This window comes from Platichthys flesus, chromosome 10, assembly GCF_949316205.1.
Source record: "Platichthys flesus chromosome 10, fPlaFle2.1, whole genome shotgun sequence".
NCBI classification, from domain to species: Eukaryota; Metazoa; Chordata; class Actinopteri; order Pleuronectiformes; family Pleuronectidae; genus Platichthys; species Platichthys flesus.
The window spans coordinates 8,376,342-8,393,880 of NC_084954.1; the positions used below are offsets into that span (position 1 = coordinate 8,376,342).

At 42.4% G+C, this 17,539-nt stretch overlaps 2 protein-coding genes across 2 annotated transcripts; both read right to left on the reverse strand.

The window, feature by feature from the left end:
• Window positions 1-851: 851 nt before the first annotated feature.
• Window positions 852-14,427, reverse strand: tulp4b (TUB like protein 4b). Its single transcript, XM_062397965.1, has 16 exons — window positions 14,336-14,427; window positions 13,389-13,663; window positions 11,529-11,798; window positions 10,971-11,099; window positions 10,553-10,714; window positions 9,860-10,040; window positions 9,662-9,769; window positions 9,414-9,580; window positions 8,714-8,938; window positions 8,359-8,593; window positions 7,313-7,436; window positions 7,094-7,238; window positions 6,736-6,829; window positions 6,507-6,650; window positions 3,038-6,411; window positions 852-2,580 (listed from the first exon to the last, which is right to left on the reverse strand). The coding sequence occupies exons 2-16, from the start codon at window positions 13,404-13,406 to the stop codon at window positions 2,464-2,466; spliced, it is 5,493 nt and encodes a 1,830-aa protein (XP_062253949.1). The 5' UTR covers window positions 13,407-13,663; window positions 14,336-14,427; the 3' UTR covers window positions 852-2,463.
• Window positions 14,428-14,849: 422 nt separating this feature from the next.
• Window positions 14,850-17,160, reverse strand: myct1b (myc target 1b). The gene is made up of 2 exons (XM_062398113.1): window positions 17,023-17,160; window positions 14,850-15,949 (listed from the first exon to the last, which is right to left on the reverse strand). The coding sequence occupies exons 1-2, from the start codon at window positions 17,075-17,077 to the stop codon at window positions 15,447-15,449; spliced, it is 558 nt and encodes a 185-aa protein (XP_062254097.1). The 5' UTR covers window positions 17,078-17,160; the 3' UTR covers window positions 14,850-15,446.
• Between the last annotated feature and the right edge of the window lie 379 nt (window positions 17,161-17,539).

Below are 17,539 nucleotides of genomic sequence, written 5' to 3' on the forward strand. Positions count from 1 at the left end.
GTGCATGTGTGCATGTATTGTGTGGGTGTGTGTGTTTGTATTAATGTATAGATAGATTTAAAGATAGTTAGTTAGTTAGATAGAGATAGATAGATAGATAGATAGATAGATAGATAGATAGATAGATAGATAGATAGATAGATAGATAGATAGATAGATAGATAGTTAGTTAGTTAGTTAGTTAGTTAGATAGATAGTTAGATCGATAGATAGATAGATAGATAGATAGATGGATAGATAGATAGATAGATAGATAGATAGATAGATAGATAGATAGATAGATAGATAGATAGATTAATAGATAGATAGATAGATAGATAGATAGATAGATAGATAGATAGATAGATAGATAGATAGATAGATAGATAGATAGATAGATAGATAGATAGATAGATAGATAGCAATTGTGCCCCTTGTGTAATTAAGTATTTTCAGGATGACCCTGTGGTAAAGCAACTCATTTCATCTTATGAGAGCTCCTGGAACCTGAGTCCAGCTGTGAAGCAACTTTTCTCTGATCCTGTCTTTGTTCATATCAAAGCATAATCATTTTATTTGATGTGTTTGTGTGGAAGAAACAGTCTGGGGAAACATTTACCTATTGTCGAAAGAAAAGAATCAGTAAAAGAGAAGTACTCCAGATATATTTCTACAATGTGTGCATAAAGGTGAATTTATGTATTACTCGTAAAGAGAAAAGTTGTCTTTTTCCAGAACTACCACGCTGCCCACCTGATCCCTTTATTACCGCACAACAAACAGTCTGAAGCAGGAATCCTGTGCTGTAGGCTTCTGGGATCGTCAACATTGTACATCACAGAGTAAAAAAGCACAACAACCAAAACAACTGGAACAATAGAGTTTTTTTTATTACATTATGCTCAGCCTATAGGTCCTTGTCAACCTATGGTCATAACATTTTTGTTTCCTTCACAAAATAAGTAAATAAATAAATAGTCAGGCAACCCGCTATTCTTTCGGCAGTATTGCTGAAAACTGACACACACCATCGCTGACGTCTGCATGGGATGAAAAGCTCTTAAATGAAAACTCTACGCACCCAAAACCTTTCTTGTGCCTCCCTCAAAATACTTTCTTTAAGATAACCTTCTAATGTCCTGACATTCCCAAGTGTGTTTCTTTTTACATTAGCACCAATTCCACATGAATCTCATACTAGCTGTTGGTCTTATCAATTGATGGATAAGTTGTATTAAATACCATTGCAAGTTTATTGTTCTCGTGCTTATTTTCCACAACTGTAACATCAACAAAAAAATCCATGTTACAGTAAATGAAAATAGAAAAATGATTGAAAGTAGCAACATATAAGCACATTTATTTCTCTGCATGTAATAATGATGTCAGGTCACTTACTAAACACACAGTGCAAGCAGCGCTATATTTTCTTTTGCAAGTACAACATCATTTCTATGTAAGTAGCATCACAGCACACAAGCTCTATCTAAAGCAGCACTGACTTCCAAGGAGGCAAAACTACTGTACTTCACATTCAAATAGAGATTTCAAGCAGCATCATAAACACCCCATGAAAACAACACAGAGCCGGTCCGGAGAGACCGACAGAGAGAATCTCAATCGTAACAGTCTGTTCTGTTTGGGGATGAGATCTTTGTTCGACCATTTTATACCATTTTTCCTGACTGGCTTTGTTTTGGACAAGCACATTCAACTTTGTTTGGCACATGTAGATTCACTATTCACCACTTCTGACAATTTCCATTGTAATGGGAGGTTGGATAAAGAAATTGTGTTCAAAATAATTTGTGAATTGGGATTTTCAGTATTGTGGCTAAAATAATCTGTATTTAATATGTACTTCATAGAAGTGACATGGATAGAACATATATGAGCTATGGGTTACTGCAACCAGTTAGCCCTGTTGAACTGAGTTTAGATGCATGTTGCAACTTATACAATCAAATATATGTATATCAGTATATTGTCTAATACAAGTTCAACAGAAAAATGGATTTGAAAAAATAAATAAAAATACAATGTGTATTCAAACAGAAATAACAACAGGGTTATACTCCCTTTAAAACACTATTCTTAATTTACTTACTTGTTATAGTCAAATTTGAATGTCGCTGCACCTTAAAAATCTACTTTTTTTATGTATTTACTCCACAAATGTACATTAAATGATTAATGATTTGTCATGCATCAAGATTAACTAAGTATTTAAAAAGTAGGAGGATGTCTTAAACCCTGGAGGCTTTAAAGTAACTTTAAGTACTTAGATCCCTTTTTATGCAATGATAGTGAGTATTTTGTAAATAATACAGTAAATACAATTTGAAGTTTGAATACATTCAGATGATAATCTCTTCTGATGCAACGCTGACGCTGTGGCAGGTACAGCCCCACACTGAGAAGTGCACAGGAACAAACACAGCAGCTTCTTTTGGATTCTTCTGCAACAACACAAAATAAACCTTTTCACTTCAGCCTTTGAGTCACGTTGGCCAAGGCCACAGCAAATGCCTGCACTGCTGAGAAGGGATACTGGAAATCCAAGATGTAGGCGTTGCCATCGATCCGCCCGAACTGCATCACCTAAAAAGTGAAAGAACATTTCCTGAAAGCGCTTAACAACCAACACATTAAAAATGTTAGTGATTAATCTACAACTAATTCAAATGTAATCATCAAATAATGCACTCATTATCTTCTTGAGTATCATTATATGTGACAAAAAAACGGAAAAATATTGATAGCACTTTCAAATTGAGATAGTTAAATGTCATTTATGACCAAAAAAAAGAAATCTATTGGTATTACTCAAAGTTACTGAATAAACCTTTTTGATTTGTGTCTCATCAGTTAAAGTATATTTTTGGGTTGGTCGAACATTTTTCTTTATTCATCGGGCCTGTGTACATACAAGACAAAGGAAATCGGCAAAATATTGAAAGGTAATTAAGCTTTGAATAAAAAAAATATTCTACATCTTTTCAGATTACTACCAATACATTCTAATGATTTCAACCATGAAATCAGATCCTTTGTTTACCTGTCGACCATCCAACTCGATCTGAAAATTCTTTGCGGACTCCTGCGTGACTCGTCCTCCGAAGTCCAGCTGGTAGACCTGCGTGGCTTCGTTCCACAATGGTTGTTTATTGGCCATGACGTAGACAAATCCTTGGCTGCCTAAACTACGGTCCTCTCTTTCATTCGCCTTGCGACACTTAATCTCCTCCAGCTCGTTCGCCATACGCATGCTGCGCTTGTTCTTCCAGCTCTTCTTACTACTCTGGTTCTGGTTCATGAGCTCATCGCCGCTAATAAACAGCTCTGGCTCGCTCTCGGAACTATCCTGGAACTCATTCGTTGTCCTGCTCATCTTCTTGGTTTTATTGAGTTGCTCTCTCGGCCCTTTGGGCTTCTTCTTCTCTCTGCTGCCAAGCCTCGGGCTGGAAATGAGCGTGTTGAAGTCGGAGAGCGCTCGCCCTTCCTTCCTGGACTTGCCCTCGGAGAGGGTGGTCATGTTGGCCTCCTCAGCCCTGCTGTCCAGTCTTTTACGGCTCTTCTTGTTGAAGCGCTCCGACTCCTGCGGCACAGGGCTCTCATTCAGGGATGATGGCTCTGGAAAGTTGTTCGCAGACTCTGTCAAATCCTCTGTGGCACTTTTGGATGGTGGTAGATCGGTAGGTGGAGGGGGAGGCGGGAGAGGAGGTGGCGGGGGTGGTCCAGTCGGGGGAGGTGGGGAGAGAATCGGCTTCTCTAAAATCTGATGGGTTTTGGTCGGGAGGGGAGGTGCTGGAGGGTCTTGCATGGGTGGTGGGCAGGGGTAGGGGTTCCAGGGTTGGAGGTTGACAGTGTGCAGCTGGAGTCCAGAACATGAGCTGGCTCCAGGATACATCGGAGGGAGGGGGCAGCAAGCCAGGTTAGCGAGACTTGAAGGGTAACCGGGTGGTAAGACTAAAGTGGGATCCTGCTGAGCAAAAGGGACTTCGTTTGGAGAGCATTGTGATGGAGGGTTCTGTAAGGTCTGAAGTGGCGGACCGCCGTGACCCACACCTGGGGGAAAAGGTGAGAGGGATATCTGGTAACCTGATGGGAAAGTAAGAGTGCCTGTGGTCGTACTTGATGGCGATTTCGTTGTGAGCACAAAGGGAAGGCGTGTCATGTCCAATTGTTGAGCCTGACTGATGATGATTGGAGGTGGTTTATGAGGTCCTGGTTGAGGAGCTAACATGGTTTGCTCTGGGGTGAGCCAAAACTCCTCGGTCGTGGAGGTGTCCCACTGGTAAGGCGGAGGGCGTTTCACCGTCAAACTGACATCTCCGAGAGTCAGCTGACGCATCGATTTTTCAAGGTGACTCTGTTGATTTAAAGTCTCGTCTTCAGTATAGGCGGAGTTTACGTACACTGTTCTGTCCCGGCTGTTATCAACAGCACCCAGCAGACTGTACGATGAGTGGGATGCCAGAGGGGAGGTGCTCTTGGAGTGCACGATAATCGTACTGTGATGTGAACTTTTCCCAGTTGGGAATTCCTGCCTAACCACCGTGCCACCTGCAATACCACTACTTGTAGTTCCACCTCCACTGACACTGACACTGGTGCTGCTGCTGTTACTGCTGCACTGTGTGCATGTGTACAATGCACTGGGCACCCTCTGCTGGTAGGAGAGAGCTAATGCACTGTTCATTTTTGCCTTGGTGGGAAGGGTTCTTGAGCTTTCAATAATTTGCGGCACTTTCAGTCCCACGTCCCTGCGGTCACGACGTAGAGTGGCATGAATAAGACTACTGTCGCTTCTCTGGGGGGGAGGAAGTGTGGCAGTTACTTGATTGGCCGGATCAGGGTAGGGAGGAGGGTCTCCACTTGGTATAGAGTATCGAGGGACAGAGAGACGACTCAGTGTTGCTGAGCTGTACGGAAGCTGAACTTTTTTATTCTCAGAGGAGGTGACTCTGAGTGTGGCAGAACCACCGATGCCATGCACAGTGTATGCATTTTGGTTTCGAATGAGGCGCCTGCGTGGCCGACAGACCTCTTCCACATTGCCACTGCTGTCAAAGGTCGTGATCCTTTCATACCCAAGAGGAGTTGGGTACTGCAAAGTGACGGGGTGAAGCAAGAAGTCATCCTTCTTCAGACAGGGGTCGGTTGCCAGGATGCTCGGGCTGTTTGTGACAAGAGTCTGAGGTGTGGCTGCAGCTGCGCCTGCGGCTGCGCCTGCGCCTGCAATTGCAGAGACTGCAGTGCCTGGATATGGAGGAGGAGGATTCACCTTCCTCATCTGAATCTCGATGGACCCATCTGTGTCGCTGAAGGAGGGGGGTAAAGTCCTTGGCAGACTTGGCTTCAGAGTGTGCATCTGCATGTGCTCGATCCGTTCTAGCCCCAGTTCGATGGACGGGTGAGCAATTTGAGGCAGAATGTGAATCTGCTGTAGGGAAATGGTTGGATAGCCAGTTGGAGGTGGCGGCAGCGACATCTGCATCTTCAGCTGGTGCTGCATTTGCTGGTGCTGCCTCTGCATCTGCTGATGCTGCTGCTGGATCTGTTGGTGCTGCTGCTGGAGCTGCTGCTGCTGCTGCCTCATCTCCTGGATCTGTTGCCGGATTTGCTGCTGCTGCTGCTGCATCTGTTGCTGCTGCTGCTGCATCTGCTCGTGCTGCATCTGCATCTGTTGCTGCTGCTGCTGGATTTGGTGTTGGTGCTGCAGCTGTTGGCTGTTCACTTGCTGTTGACTGTGCTGCATTTGTTGGTGCTGCTGAACCTGCAGTTGTTGTTGATGCTGTTGCTGCTGTTGATGTAGCGCTTGCTGCTGCTGGTGCAGTAGCTGTAGCTGTTGATGTTGCTGCTGCAACTGTTGCTGCTGCTGCAGTTGCTGCTGCTGCTGTGACTGTGATTGATGATGGTGTTGCTGCTGTTGCTGCTGTTGCTGCTGTTGAAGATGATGCATTTTCTGCTGCTGCTGCTGCTGCTGCTGCTGCTGCTGCTGTGTCTGCATTTGTTGCGACTGCTTGGACGGCTGGCGGGGCTGCTGCGAATGAGATCGCTGTGGGTGAGGTGGGAGATGTTGAGGCGGAGGTGGTAGAGTACCAGGAAGAAGAGGACCCATCTCCAGCCCGTTGAAGATCACCTGGCCAGGGTTTGAGTATCTGGTCGGCACTGGGTACGGGGATGCAACTGCATCCTGGCTGTGATCGGTGACCGGGACAGAAGCCGCAGCTGCTGCGACTGCCGCCGCCGCAGTGGCTGTGGGGTTGGTCAAAACATCGAGCTGAATATTCTGATTGGCCAGGAGCGACTGAACCAGGCCGATACTCTGAGTCGGGGACATGGCCTGAGCCGGGCTGTGGATGGGAGCGATGGGAATGTTGACCGTACAGGAAGGATTGTCTCCTGCCACTCCTGATGGCCCCATAACTTCATTAAAAAAAAGAAAAGAATACAGATTGTTGAAAACGCATGAACAGTAATTTTCTGAAATCTGACAATATGGTGCTTTTATTTATTCACACCTGGTAAATCGTCCTCATCTTCACTGAACACATTAGGGTTGAAAACAGGCAGGCTCATAAAGTCGTGAGAAATCTTTCGCACTTCCGGCAGGTAGATCGTCATCTGCCTCGGTTGCAAATGAAGTAAACTGGTCTTATAGATGACTAAAAGACAGAACAAAGTGACTATTCAATTTGTCCGAAATATGAACATGATTTGCATGTGTGGCTTTTTTTTTTTTACATTTACCTGCTCCAAGGTTGGCGGGAAGGAACGAAGCAAGTCCCACAATTTTGAACTTTGTCCCCCAAATGTTGGATGTGACTTGAGCAAGGTAGTTGTGCTGTGAAAAAGAAAATGGATATAAAATAATGGATATAAATGAGAAATTAGAAATCAGTGTGAGCCTACAGTTGGGAGATTTCATTTATCATATATATTCATGTATCAACATTCCAGATCCCTCCTTTACCAGAAACTACATAAATCAGTTGAAAACTAAATGTTTGTAATGGCCCTATACAAAATTCTAATGCAGATACTTCAGTATCATTCGCAAATAGGTCATATAGATTAAATAGTGGACAGTCTTCCCAGCAGGTCATACCTCAGTGATTCCATCCATAGAAAACTCCCGTCGTGTCAGACTGGGAGATCGGATCGGAGGCTTCTTTGTCGGTAATCGTGGCGACCGCTGGCCTTCCTGATTGGTTCGTGAGAGTTTAGGGGATTTTCTTGATTCTATGTTCATCCTTTGAAACAAATAGATCGTGATGAATCAAACGTGGCTCAGGCCTGTGTAAAGTTAATGTATATAATTTCTGACCTGTTTCTTCGGGATAACTTTGGTGACTTCTTCCCGACCCACTCGTCGCTCAACTCAATGTCACTGGAGTCTGAGCAGTTACAGCTGTCGGCGTATGAGATCATGGGGTTCACACACACCTCCTCTGAAAAGACAAACCCAGTGAAAGTGAGTTGAATGAATTCTAAATAAAAAGCAAGTCAATGTTTTCGGGGACCTCAGGCCTAAAGTGACTTTAGTGCTGCCTGATCATCACACAGACTATTCCTGCATCAGGCCTGAGACCATGTTACGTCAGCGAGGAGCTGTCATCGCTACAGTGTGTGTTTGTTCTTAGTCAAGGTGAACGATGGCACAGCATGAATATCTTATTCTACAATCGGGCACAGGCTGGATTAATACGGCAACGATTTTTATTACAGACGACAAGGAACTGGATTTCCTGACCTTTGAGGAGGTTTGCTAATGAGTCTACTGGAATTTTCCTTTTTCTCCACAAAAAACGCTAATAATCCTTTTCACCTCCTTTAAAGAGCATTTGTGAAATAAACATAATCACTATACTGTCGAGCGCAAGATGGGAAAACTGATATAACTCTGTCTGTGAATTGGCTAAGTAGCTTATGCCAAGAGATGATAAAATGTATAGTAGCATGAAGAGTGGAAGTAGGAATGCAAAGCGAACTTCCCCAAAAACACCAACAAAACCAGAAATAGCTGTATCCCCATGCTACTAGTCTTAATTCTGAATTAAGCTGCTCATCTTATTTTATTTAGCAAACAGAACAGCGTCCAAATAAAATCTGGATGCTTTATTATTTATCGAATTTAATTATGAATAATATGAATATTAATTTAATTATTTATTTCTTGCATTTGGACTTTTGATTGGAAAAAGACTGTAGAGAGACAATAGTCGGATATAAGCAACATGGTTTCCTGGCTGGAATTGAATAAGGGATATTATAAACCATGCATCTTAAGAGGAAGGCCTCCAGATGACCCTCAGCAACTTTAACCCAAAACAATATGTTGTTTTCTAATCGGTTTAATATGAATATCCTCACCTGCTTTGCTGTCTGTTTTGGGATCCATGATGATGAACTCGGGCCGTAGTTTGCTGATCCTCCTTCCTTTGAGAATAGGCACCAGCCCTCCTAAATATTCCAGGTAGAGAGTGTAGCAGGGTCCGCCCGCCTCCGGGCTGTCCTCCGCCCGCTTCATGGTGCAGTGGAGCCTCTCATTGCCAGCTGTGGGATAGCTGACAAAGTCCCGGATGTTGTTGGGGTCAGGGATCGGGGGCTGGAACAAAGAGAGGAAAGGGCTGTGAGATTTCTGGACACTCAAATGAAAACAAGTCGCTCTCAGCTGTTCTTTGTAAGCGGGTTGTCTAGGATTGCTTCTGAGCAGGGATCACTTCACCTTGATGGTTGGTATGAAAGCAGTGGTGACATAAGAGCAGAGCAACGACGGCATGTTGAGTTTCCCCACATCCTTCTCCTCTCGCAGGGCGCTGGCGATGCCCTGCTGGCATAGGAGCTGGAGGCTGGCGACCCTGTGCTCCACACGCACCACGTAGAGAGCGGGGCCACAGGCAAGGAAGAGACGAGAGTCTCTGTGACCCCAACAGATGGTGGTGATGGGTCTCTGAGGAAGAGTAATTAATAATAAAATAACTTGAACGGTTCTAAATCCTTAGTGAGGTGTTTTATCTCATAGGTTATCCACATTATCCACACTGTGCTTCTGTTTTGAAAAGCGCAATGGAAATAAAAGGATATCACTCATAGGTGACCTGACTGACAGGGACACTATTCAAGCTGTACTCGGCCTCAGGAATGTACATTTATTTTGTATCATCTACTACTTAAAATCAATTTTATTTACAATCTGCTTGTCTTAATTAGCATTAATAATTAGCATGCATAAAAAAAGTGAGTTTTCGACAGTATCATGAATTCTACTGTGATGAAAATCAACTGAAGAAATTAACACAGCTTTTTCATGGCTTACCAGATATAGCGATCAGAAAAAAATATTTTGGCATGATCACAAATACGCATATTCAAAACAAATTGTACAGGTCAAAGGTGACTTCCACTGGACCTTAGGCAGGACCAACCTGTGCCGGTGTCTCCAAAGTGTAGATGTGTTCTCCTTGGACGTTATAAAACTTAACGAGAGCGTTCCTCATGATGGATCCACACGAAGAGTCTGGAGGAAGCCCGTGCCTCTCCATGCCGGCCACAGCCAGCAGATCTCCCTGGGAGCACCACTGGGCCTCAACATCTGTGGAATGAAGAAAAACAAATTCAAAAACAATTCATGAGCACACCAATAAACATCTCATTGTGTCAGTAATTATTTTACCTTTCAGCCCTGAGCGAATGACAGCAGGAGAGAGGTCATCGTAGTTGTTCATTAAACTGATATCTCCCGATAAGAAGGTGACTGTTAACAGTGGCTTGACTCGCCGCACTTGGAGGAAAACAGAAAAAATGAATTCAGGTAATGCGCAGAGGAAGGGCTAATGTGTGTGAGCGTGTCTGTGTGTGTGTGTATTAAGACCTAAAGGCAGAATATTGTCGTCAGAGTCGGTGTCGCTCTCTGTGCTGTCCTCCACCAGGAAATTGGGGCAGTTCCAGGACATGCTCACGATCCCGTCAGACTCGTGCAACAGAACATGGGCAAGCATCCGGCCATGGCAGTCCATCACTATCACCTGACCATCTGCTGTACCAAACAACACCTGAGGGGGCAGTGTACATTAAAGATTCAGGGTGTAAGATTTAGGTTAAATCTATTGGCAGAAATTGAATATAAAATGATCCTAGTGATATTTTCACATGTGTGTTTCATCTGTGTGTTGTTGTTATCTTTACCCTAGAATGAGCCCTTTATATTTAAATACTTACATCTGGAGCGGGGCCTCTCTACGGAGGCCGCCATGTTTTTTACAGTTGCCCAAACTGGACAGGAGAATTCAGCTGCAACATGCAATTTCACCACTAGATCTCACTAAATTCTACCCAGTGAACCTTTAAACTTTAATAGATGACATAATGAATAATCTCATAGGCGTCAAGCACTTGGCCTGAAAGTGCTGCAAAATAGGCAATTGTAAAATTTACCCTTGTGTTTTAGGGAAATTATTCAACGCAAGTGAAACTGACGTAACATTTCTTATTATATTTATCATTAAGTTGATGGTAAAACAATTCGATATGCAAGTTTTTGTTAGTTCAGGCCGCTGATGAGTACCTGCTGATCGTCAGGGGTCCAAATGCCACAGGTGATCTGACTCTCCAGGTTAATCTCTGAGGACCAGTGTCTCTGTCCACTGACTGAGCCAACTAACACGAAGCCGTCCCTGTACGCGATGAGGGCCTGAGTGCCGTCATGTGACCAGGTGAAGTCACTCACCTGGACGAAAAGAAATGTTTATGGTCAATTTGTGTTTGTGTAACAACCATAATTATACAGCAGAAATGTAACAGAGTCCAATACACATTTGTGATATTTATTGTATCCTAGTCTAATTTTCTGTATCAAATTCTTTAAAGATGTATTTTTAATTTTATTTCGCATATTACTATTTTCGAATTCCAGTTCTTTAAAGTTATCATATAAAAAAAATGTATGTTTGAGATCTACATCGGCAGGGCTCTCATTGCTTTACCTGGGCTCCTCTGTCGTTCACTAACTCCACAGACCATCTTCCTTCATACTGGATCCACACAAAAATACCTCCCTCCATATCGCAGGTGGCCAGCTTCTGAAAGGGCTCATTCCAACGCACCAAGACAACCTATAAAAAGCACAAGACTGCGACTGTTGCTATTTTTTTCACAAGCGCAGGTGGCTGCCCGCACAGAGGAATGAATGATTAATATATAGCACGATTATAATGGTAAAAAAAAACACATTTTAGGCTGGCTGTGATTTAAAAATTCAACACAGATGGAAGCTAAGTATATAGACCAGACAGTAAAAGTCTAACCCAGAAATAAATATGCTGTAATACTTTAAATAAAGATAATGCACCTTCTGTGTCTATAGCAGCTTCATATGCAAATATGGACGTGAAGTTCCCATAACCTGAATCTGTACATTGGATGAATTTCATAAAAAAAAAAAAGGACAACAATTTCTTTGTGGAACATGCTTTAATCTGTTTAACTTTAACTTAAAAGAGGTGGGTGAGGAGAGTGGTAAAGCTAAAGTCAAGAAACTGAACCTCGCTGTTGTGTCCTCGCAGGTTAAAATTGATTCTCTGAGGGGTACTCCTGTCCCTCCTGCAGTGACTCGATGTAAACGTCACCCCAACGACTCCCCTCCCGTTCCCCGTGGCGAGCCAGCCCTCCTCATAGTAGCGTCTTCGACACACCGGCTTGTCCTTCTCGCTCTTGGGCACCCGGCCTTTCCATGAGAGGCAGAGGATGTTGGAGTCGCTGCAGAGGATGGGACCATGTTCCACGGCAGCCAACATCCCTACTGAGTGACCAGGCTGGGGACGTGGGCAAAGCAGCAGGAGAGGAAAGTTAGAGCCGCTACACATTGGTTGATTTCATAATAAAACAGCACTTAAATGCTTAGGAAATTTTGGGATGTATAATGTTGGCTGTAGTCATGGTCAGCATGAGGCTGGCTGTGGTTACTGATGTAGGGAATCCATCAGCAACAATGGGGAATAACATAAAGGAAGAAAAAACATAAATAAACGGGACTGAAAGTTCATTCTCGACTTGAGATTACATAATCTCCATCGAGGAAGATCAAGCGAAAGCTCATATGCTCCAAAACAGCTACTAAATAGACAATGTTTGGTCAGATACTTATTGCTCAGTCAGAAATTAACTTTAATCACACTCTTTGAGCCCAGTGTGAATAATATGTGCTTTATGTGCTCAGGAAAAGCTCCAGAACAGCCTCTAAATGGACCTTGTGGCGAGAATTATCTGCCATCAAATGAATCTTTGCAAAATGGCTATCCATAGAAAATTATTGTTCTGTATGTATGTGTTAACGTGCAATTTTGTCTATGGTATTCAGGATTTGTAGTTATTATACTGTAGATAATTTCTGCTGTGATAGTTTAATGATCAAAAGTTCCAGAACAGTGATTAAACCGACCGTAAGCAGTTTTTCTGTTGCTCACTTAAACCTCGACATGACTATTTGATGAAGGTGCGGCTGAATATTAAAGTATTTGGCCTAAATGTGAGACGTTAAAAGTTATAAAGGAAAACCACCTTGACAAAATACAAAGAAACGACTTTCAATCTATTCACGTACCTCACACATATCTAGTTTTGCAGACTTCATATTAGAGATTCATTAATTCAGAAATCAGTGGTTGGAACTTGTGTTCCATCCTAATGAGTTTCATGAAGCGAATCACCATGTTGGCATCTCAGTGTTCAAGCTGCTGTTCTGTTATTCACTGTGTACAAAGCAGCTTTGGGATTTGTCTGTACATTACATCATCACTACAGTCTGTCTCATATTTGTTCAAAAAGGACATATCGTGTAAATTTGATTATAAGGCAAACTCCAAAGACAATGTTTGCAGCATATTAAAATCTGTAAAAATACTGTTCCTCCATCACTGGCTTTTTTTTTTTTATTAATAACATATCAGATTCGATGCATTAACTACGATGTGTGAATAGAAATTGTGCAAAAGGCCACACATGTAAATGTATTTACAAATAAAACCCTTTAAATCCTTAAAGTAAAGTTTTGCCCTTTTTGTTCCACCTTAAGTAGCTCTAGATTGGTAAAGATCATTTTGTTCCACTGCCTGAGACCATTGCGTGCTCCCTATCTTTTTATGCTATCGCTTTATTGACACACGAAAAATAAATAATACATATAATACTCACACATTCTGTAGATATTTTAGTTTTAGGTCTGGCTTACTTGATATCTTTGGAAACTGTTTGATTACCCCTGCAATATAAAATCTAATTTTGTGCATGCCAATAATGAGTGGCTGCGCACAAACAGGTGAATCATACAGTATTTTACAATCTTTTATGAAAACGGCAAAAGGACAATAACATTAGTCTGTGATTAGTCTGAAAATGTAACATACCTCATGGTTCCTGGACATGTTGAGTCAAAATCCCTCCATTGAAGGTGTCCATATTTCAATTCAATTGCTGCACTGAAGGGTAATGGCTGCTTTGCTCCCTCTACTTACACAGTAATCTAAAATGCATCATCCAGGCAGATGTCGTCCAGATCTAAATGTTCACTTATATCAAGCAGCTCTGCTCTCCGGAGTTTGCCATGAAAAGATGTGAGGCTTCTTCCAACGCCAGGCGGCCCATCCCTGGTCTTCTGTGGGAGAGTTGTGCAAAAATCCTGCTGTAAAGGAGGGAAAAATAGGAAAAATCATAGAACAAGTAAAAGAAAGAGAGAAAGGAAGAAAGAAAGAAAGAAAGAGAGAGGGGCAGAGATGAGTGTTGCTTTAAATAGACGCGTTGTCATTCAGTGCATCAACCTTGGATTTCACAGTTTCTCTCGGTCTCTATGCAACAGCATCACTGCATTGGAGACCAGGGCACTTTCAGCAGTCTCCATGGGTACTGATGCTGTCTGTTCTTCCCATTTTACGTCAAACAGCAGAGCAGCCAGACAAGGATGTGAGCTCACATATTACATTACAGTATATTAAACTACATTGCATTACATTACATTGCATTACATTAAATGACATTACATCTTTTGTATGGAACATATATTTAACATATTCTAATGAGGAAATAACACCAAAAATACGAATCTAAATAATACAATCTGCTTTTTTGAGTTGCAGATTTTGCAGCATCGGTTTAAGATTCGAAGTAAAACACCCATCACCTCGTCTGCAAAGGTCTCTCACTACACTGCACATCACATCCCCTGGATGTCTCATTCACAGTGCGTTATGTGGCCGCATGCAGCAATTGTGAACGAGCCTGTGCAGTCGAGACAGACACACATAATGAGGGAGAAGTGTTTTAAAATCATATGGATGCACCAGGACGAGCATCGTACCTGACAGCGCCGTGAAGACGTCTTGTTCCAGATGCGGGCAGCGGCTGCACGGTGCGGTCGTGTCGCCAGGCGCTGCCTCTCCTCCGCTGGCGCACTTTGGGGTTGTGGCTTTAAAACGGGTTGCCATGAGGCAGGTAGCACGGAAAACACAGCCCCGAATTTTCCAACTACATATAAATAATCCACTCAAACACCTAATGAGCTCGTGAAAAACAACTGGGAGTGACTAAGTGCATTTCAATATAATTTGGGCGCTTTTTTCATATGGAGTCTGGTGCATAGGAATACTGTATTTATTAAAACACCTCAGAAAGGGGGGTTTTGTCTCATAATGGCAACCTCACAGGATTCACCCCATCTCTGGTGAAGTTGAAGTGACATTTGATGTGATGAGTGTGAGCTAAGTATCATGAATCATGTACCCACTATATGTCACATTTAAGTATCGTATGATTGCTATAGATTCAATTATTGCTGAGTATGTTCACATTTGCACAAAACACAAGCACTGGAGTAATATCAATAATTCTTTATTGTGTTATTAGATAATCAAAACTATCTAGTGCACAGTATCCCCCCTCATTTTCACACAATCACCACTGAATCACACACTTCTCTCGCCACTAGTGTTTCTCAGCCACTAACTCGGGTAAGGAAATGTCCAGCATGTTGCAATGAGTAATCGATTAATATGTTAATCATTTGAGTCAATGTTTTCGAACATAACATGTCAAACATGTCAAATATTTGCATTCCAGACTGAGAATTTGCCGCTTGTTTCTGTGTCGTATTGGTTAGAATTTAATATTTTTGGAATTTTGGAAAACAAAAAATCAAACCTGAAGTGGTCATCTTGTGTGTTAAATATTAAATCTGCCAATGAAACAGTTAGTTAGTTGCACCACTAGTCTATATCTCCTTATGTAATACTGAGCTGACTCTACAGGCTGTGTACAAATCTCGTTTCCTGTCTCAGACTTTAGAAATGCTCTGCTCACTTATCATGCAGAGACAACTGTTCCTCATATAGAGCAGAACACAACCAGAGAGTCAGCTGCACTCCCACAATGTTCTTTCTTTTTCAGTTCTTGTTTCTGGTTTGTTGACGGTTTCAAGTGCAAGTCTCTTCAAAAGCATGGATCACACTGTCGTAGGCAGGAGGTGAGGTCTGTGAGGGGAGGAAGCCTTTAAGTCCATTGCCCCCCAACCAGAAGGAGTGTCGCTTGTTTGGCACCAGTGACGCTGAATCCGATGAGTTGGAGGCCACCGTGTCCTCAGGCATGCTGACCTGAGTGTCCTCCGCCATCTCCAGGCCGGCCCTGCTCCTCTTGGACAGAGGCCGAAAGGTGGAGGTCTCTGGCCCGGGCTTGCTCCCCAGAGGGCCCACCGGCTCCAGGGACGGCTGTCTGTACACACTGAGGAAAGTGCTGCGGTAAAGACCCATCTGGTTGCTCGCGGGGTTGCTGGTCTGTGAAACGCCGGATTTCTTTTTGGAGCGTCTGGTGATCCTGGCGGTGGCCCGGCGCCTGGACGCCCAGGTCAACAGAACGTACACCATGGCACCGAGCAGCAGGCCCACAAGGACAGACAAACAGAAGGCTAGAATCATATCACCTGGAAATAAAAGACAATGCATAGCGTTGGAAAAGGGGGAAATATAGGCGATACAAATAAAGTTGGAAATGTTTAGTGGAGCGTGAGGCTATACATGTGTTGTTGTGTTAGGGGATAATTATTTCCCCAGATGGTGGATTCAGCTGCATTTCAAGCTTGGAGCAAAATCCTATTTATCCTAGAGAAGAAATGTACATCTGCTCCATGTAGTGCATTTGAGATTTGATGTAGGAAATGTTGCTCTGCTGTATTGATTTATTAGGTACAGCTAAACTGGGCACAGTGCTATATAAAGATCTTACATCATACCTGCTGTGTGGGCTCACTGTCTATTCGGTATCGTGGAGCACAAACTGCCCATATCATCACTGTGACACATTCAACTCAACTCCAGCTTTAGTTGTTTGATTTTCACACAAATGACGAATGCTCTGGATCTTGATTAATTATTTGATATTGATTACAAGGGTTTCTTAGGGAAAGTTGTCAAAGGCGAGAGTACGTGTGTATTGTTGTGTTGTAGTGATTCATAGACTCCAAGTCACCTCAACACAAACAAATGACAAATGAAAGAAAAACCTAATTTAAATGGTTTTTAAAGAGTCAAATTAAATGTAAGATCCGAAACAGGTCGAACTGGATTAAAACAAAAAGGCCCAGAGCAGTGCAATTTTTAAAGGAAATTAAATGTTTTTTAAGGTTTTTAACATGCAATATAAAAGAAATACCAGTTTGTCTGTTTTGACCGCGGCGACAGTAAACCTGTTGGTTCATAACATTAATAGGGACTTCAAGCAGAAACAATATTTTAAAGTGATTTAAAGATTTATTACATTTCCCTGATTTTCTACTGAACTAAAACATGTAATTTAAGTCGGAAAACCTGTGTTAAAGTCGCTCTTAAAGACCAAGTTTTGGTGACACAATCGATTTCATGTGAAATTATTGAATAAAATATCACAACTTTATATATAACATAACAACATCATAAACACGCAACTCTTGAATAGTATAGGCTACAGCTTTGCAAAAAGGTTCCCTGGACTTTTACAAGAAAATGCAGATACACTCACCAACATTAAATGATTTGAGCATTTCCAAAAAGGGATGTGTATCATTTTGTGCCATTATTCCACCATAAGCTTGTATTAGATTCCACCCCGACTCCAAGCAGACTGACGAACACTAAGCTTTTTCCAAGACAGGGCTTTGTGGCTTTTTCCCCCCCTATAGTGTTTGCTATGGCGGAAACTTTGCTGTCATGCTTCCTTCCCCCTCTGGCTTTAAAATTAGCAAGTGCATTGCTTATCTGTGAGGGACATAACACTGGGAAACAGGGTTGTTTCCTTTTGCATCATTTCCTAAGCATCAGTTCTTTGTAACAATTGCCCCCGCTGCACAGATTTTGCAAAGAAAGGCCCATTATGTTTACAACATGTATTCCTTTTGCCACATGATGGTTCTTACTATGACTGTGAGGTTAAATTAAAAGAAACTAAACCAAACAAAGAATACAATCGTTGCTCTGACGTAAAAAAAAAAGTCTTGGCAATGTTTCCAAGTGTCCCAACAAGGTTCTGGATAAGCTAA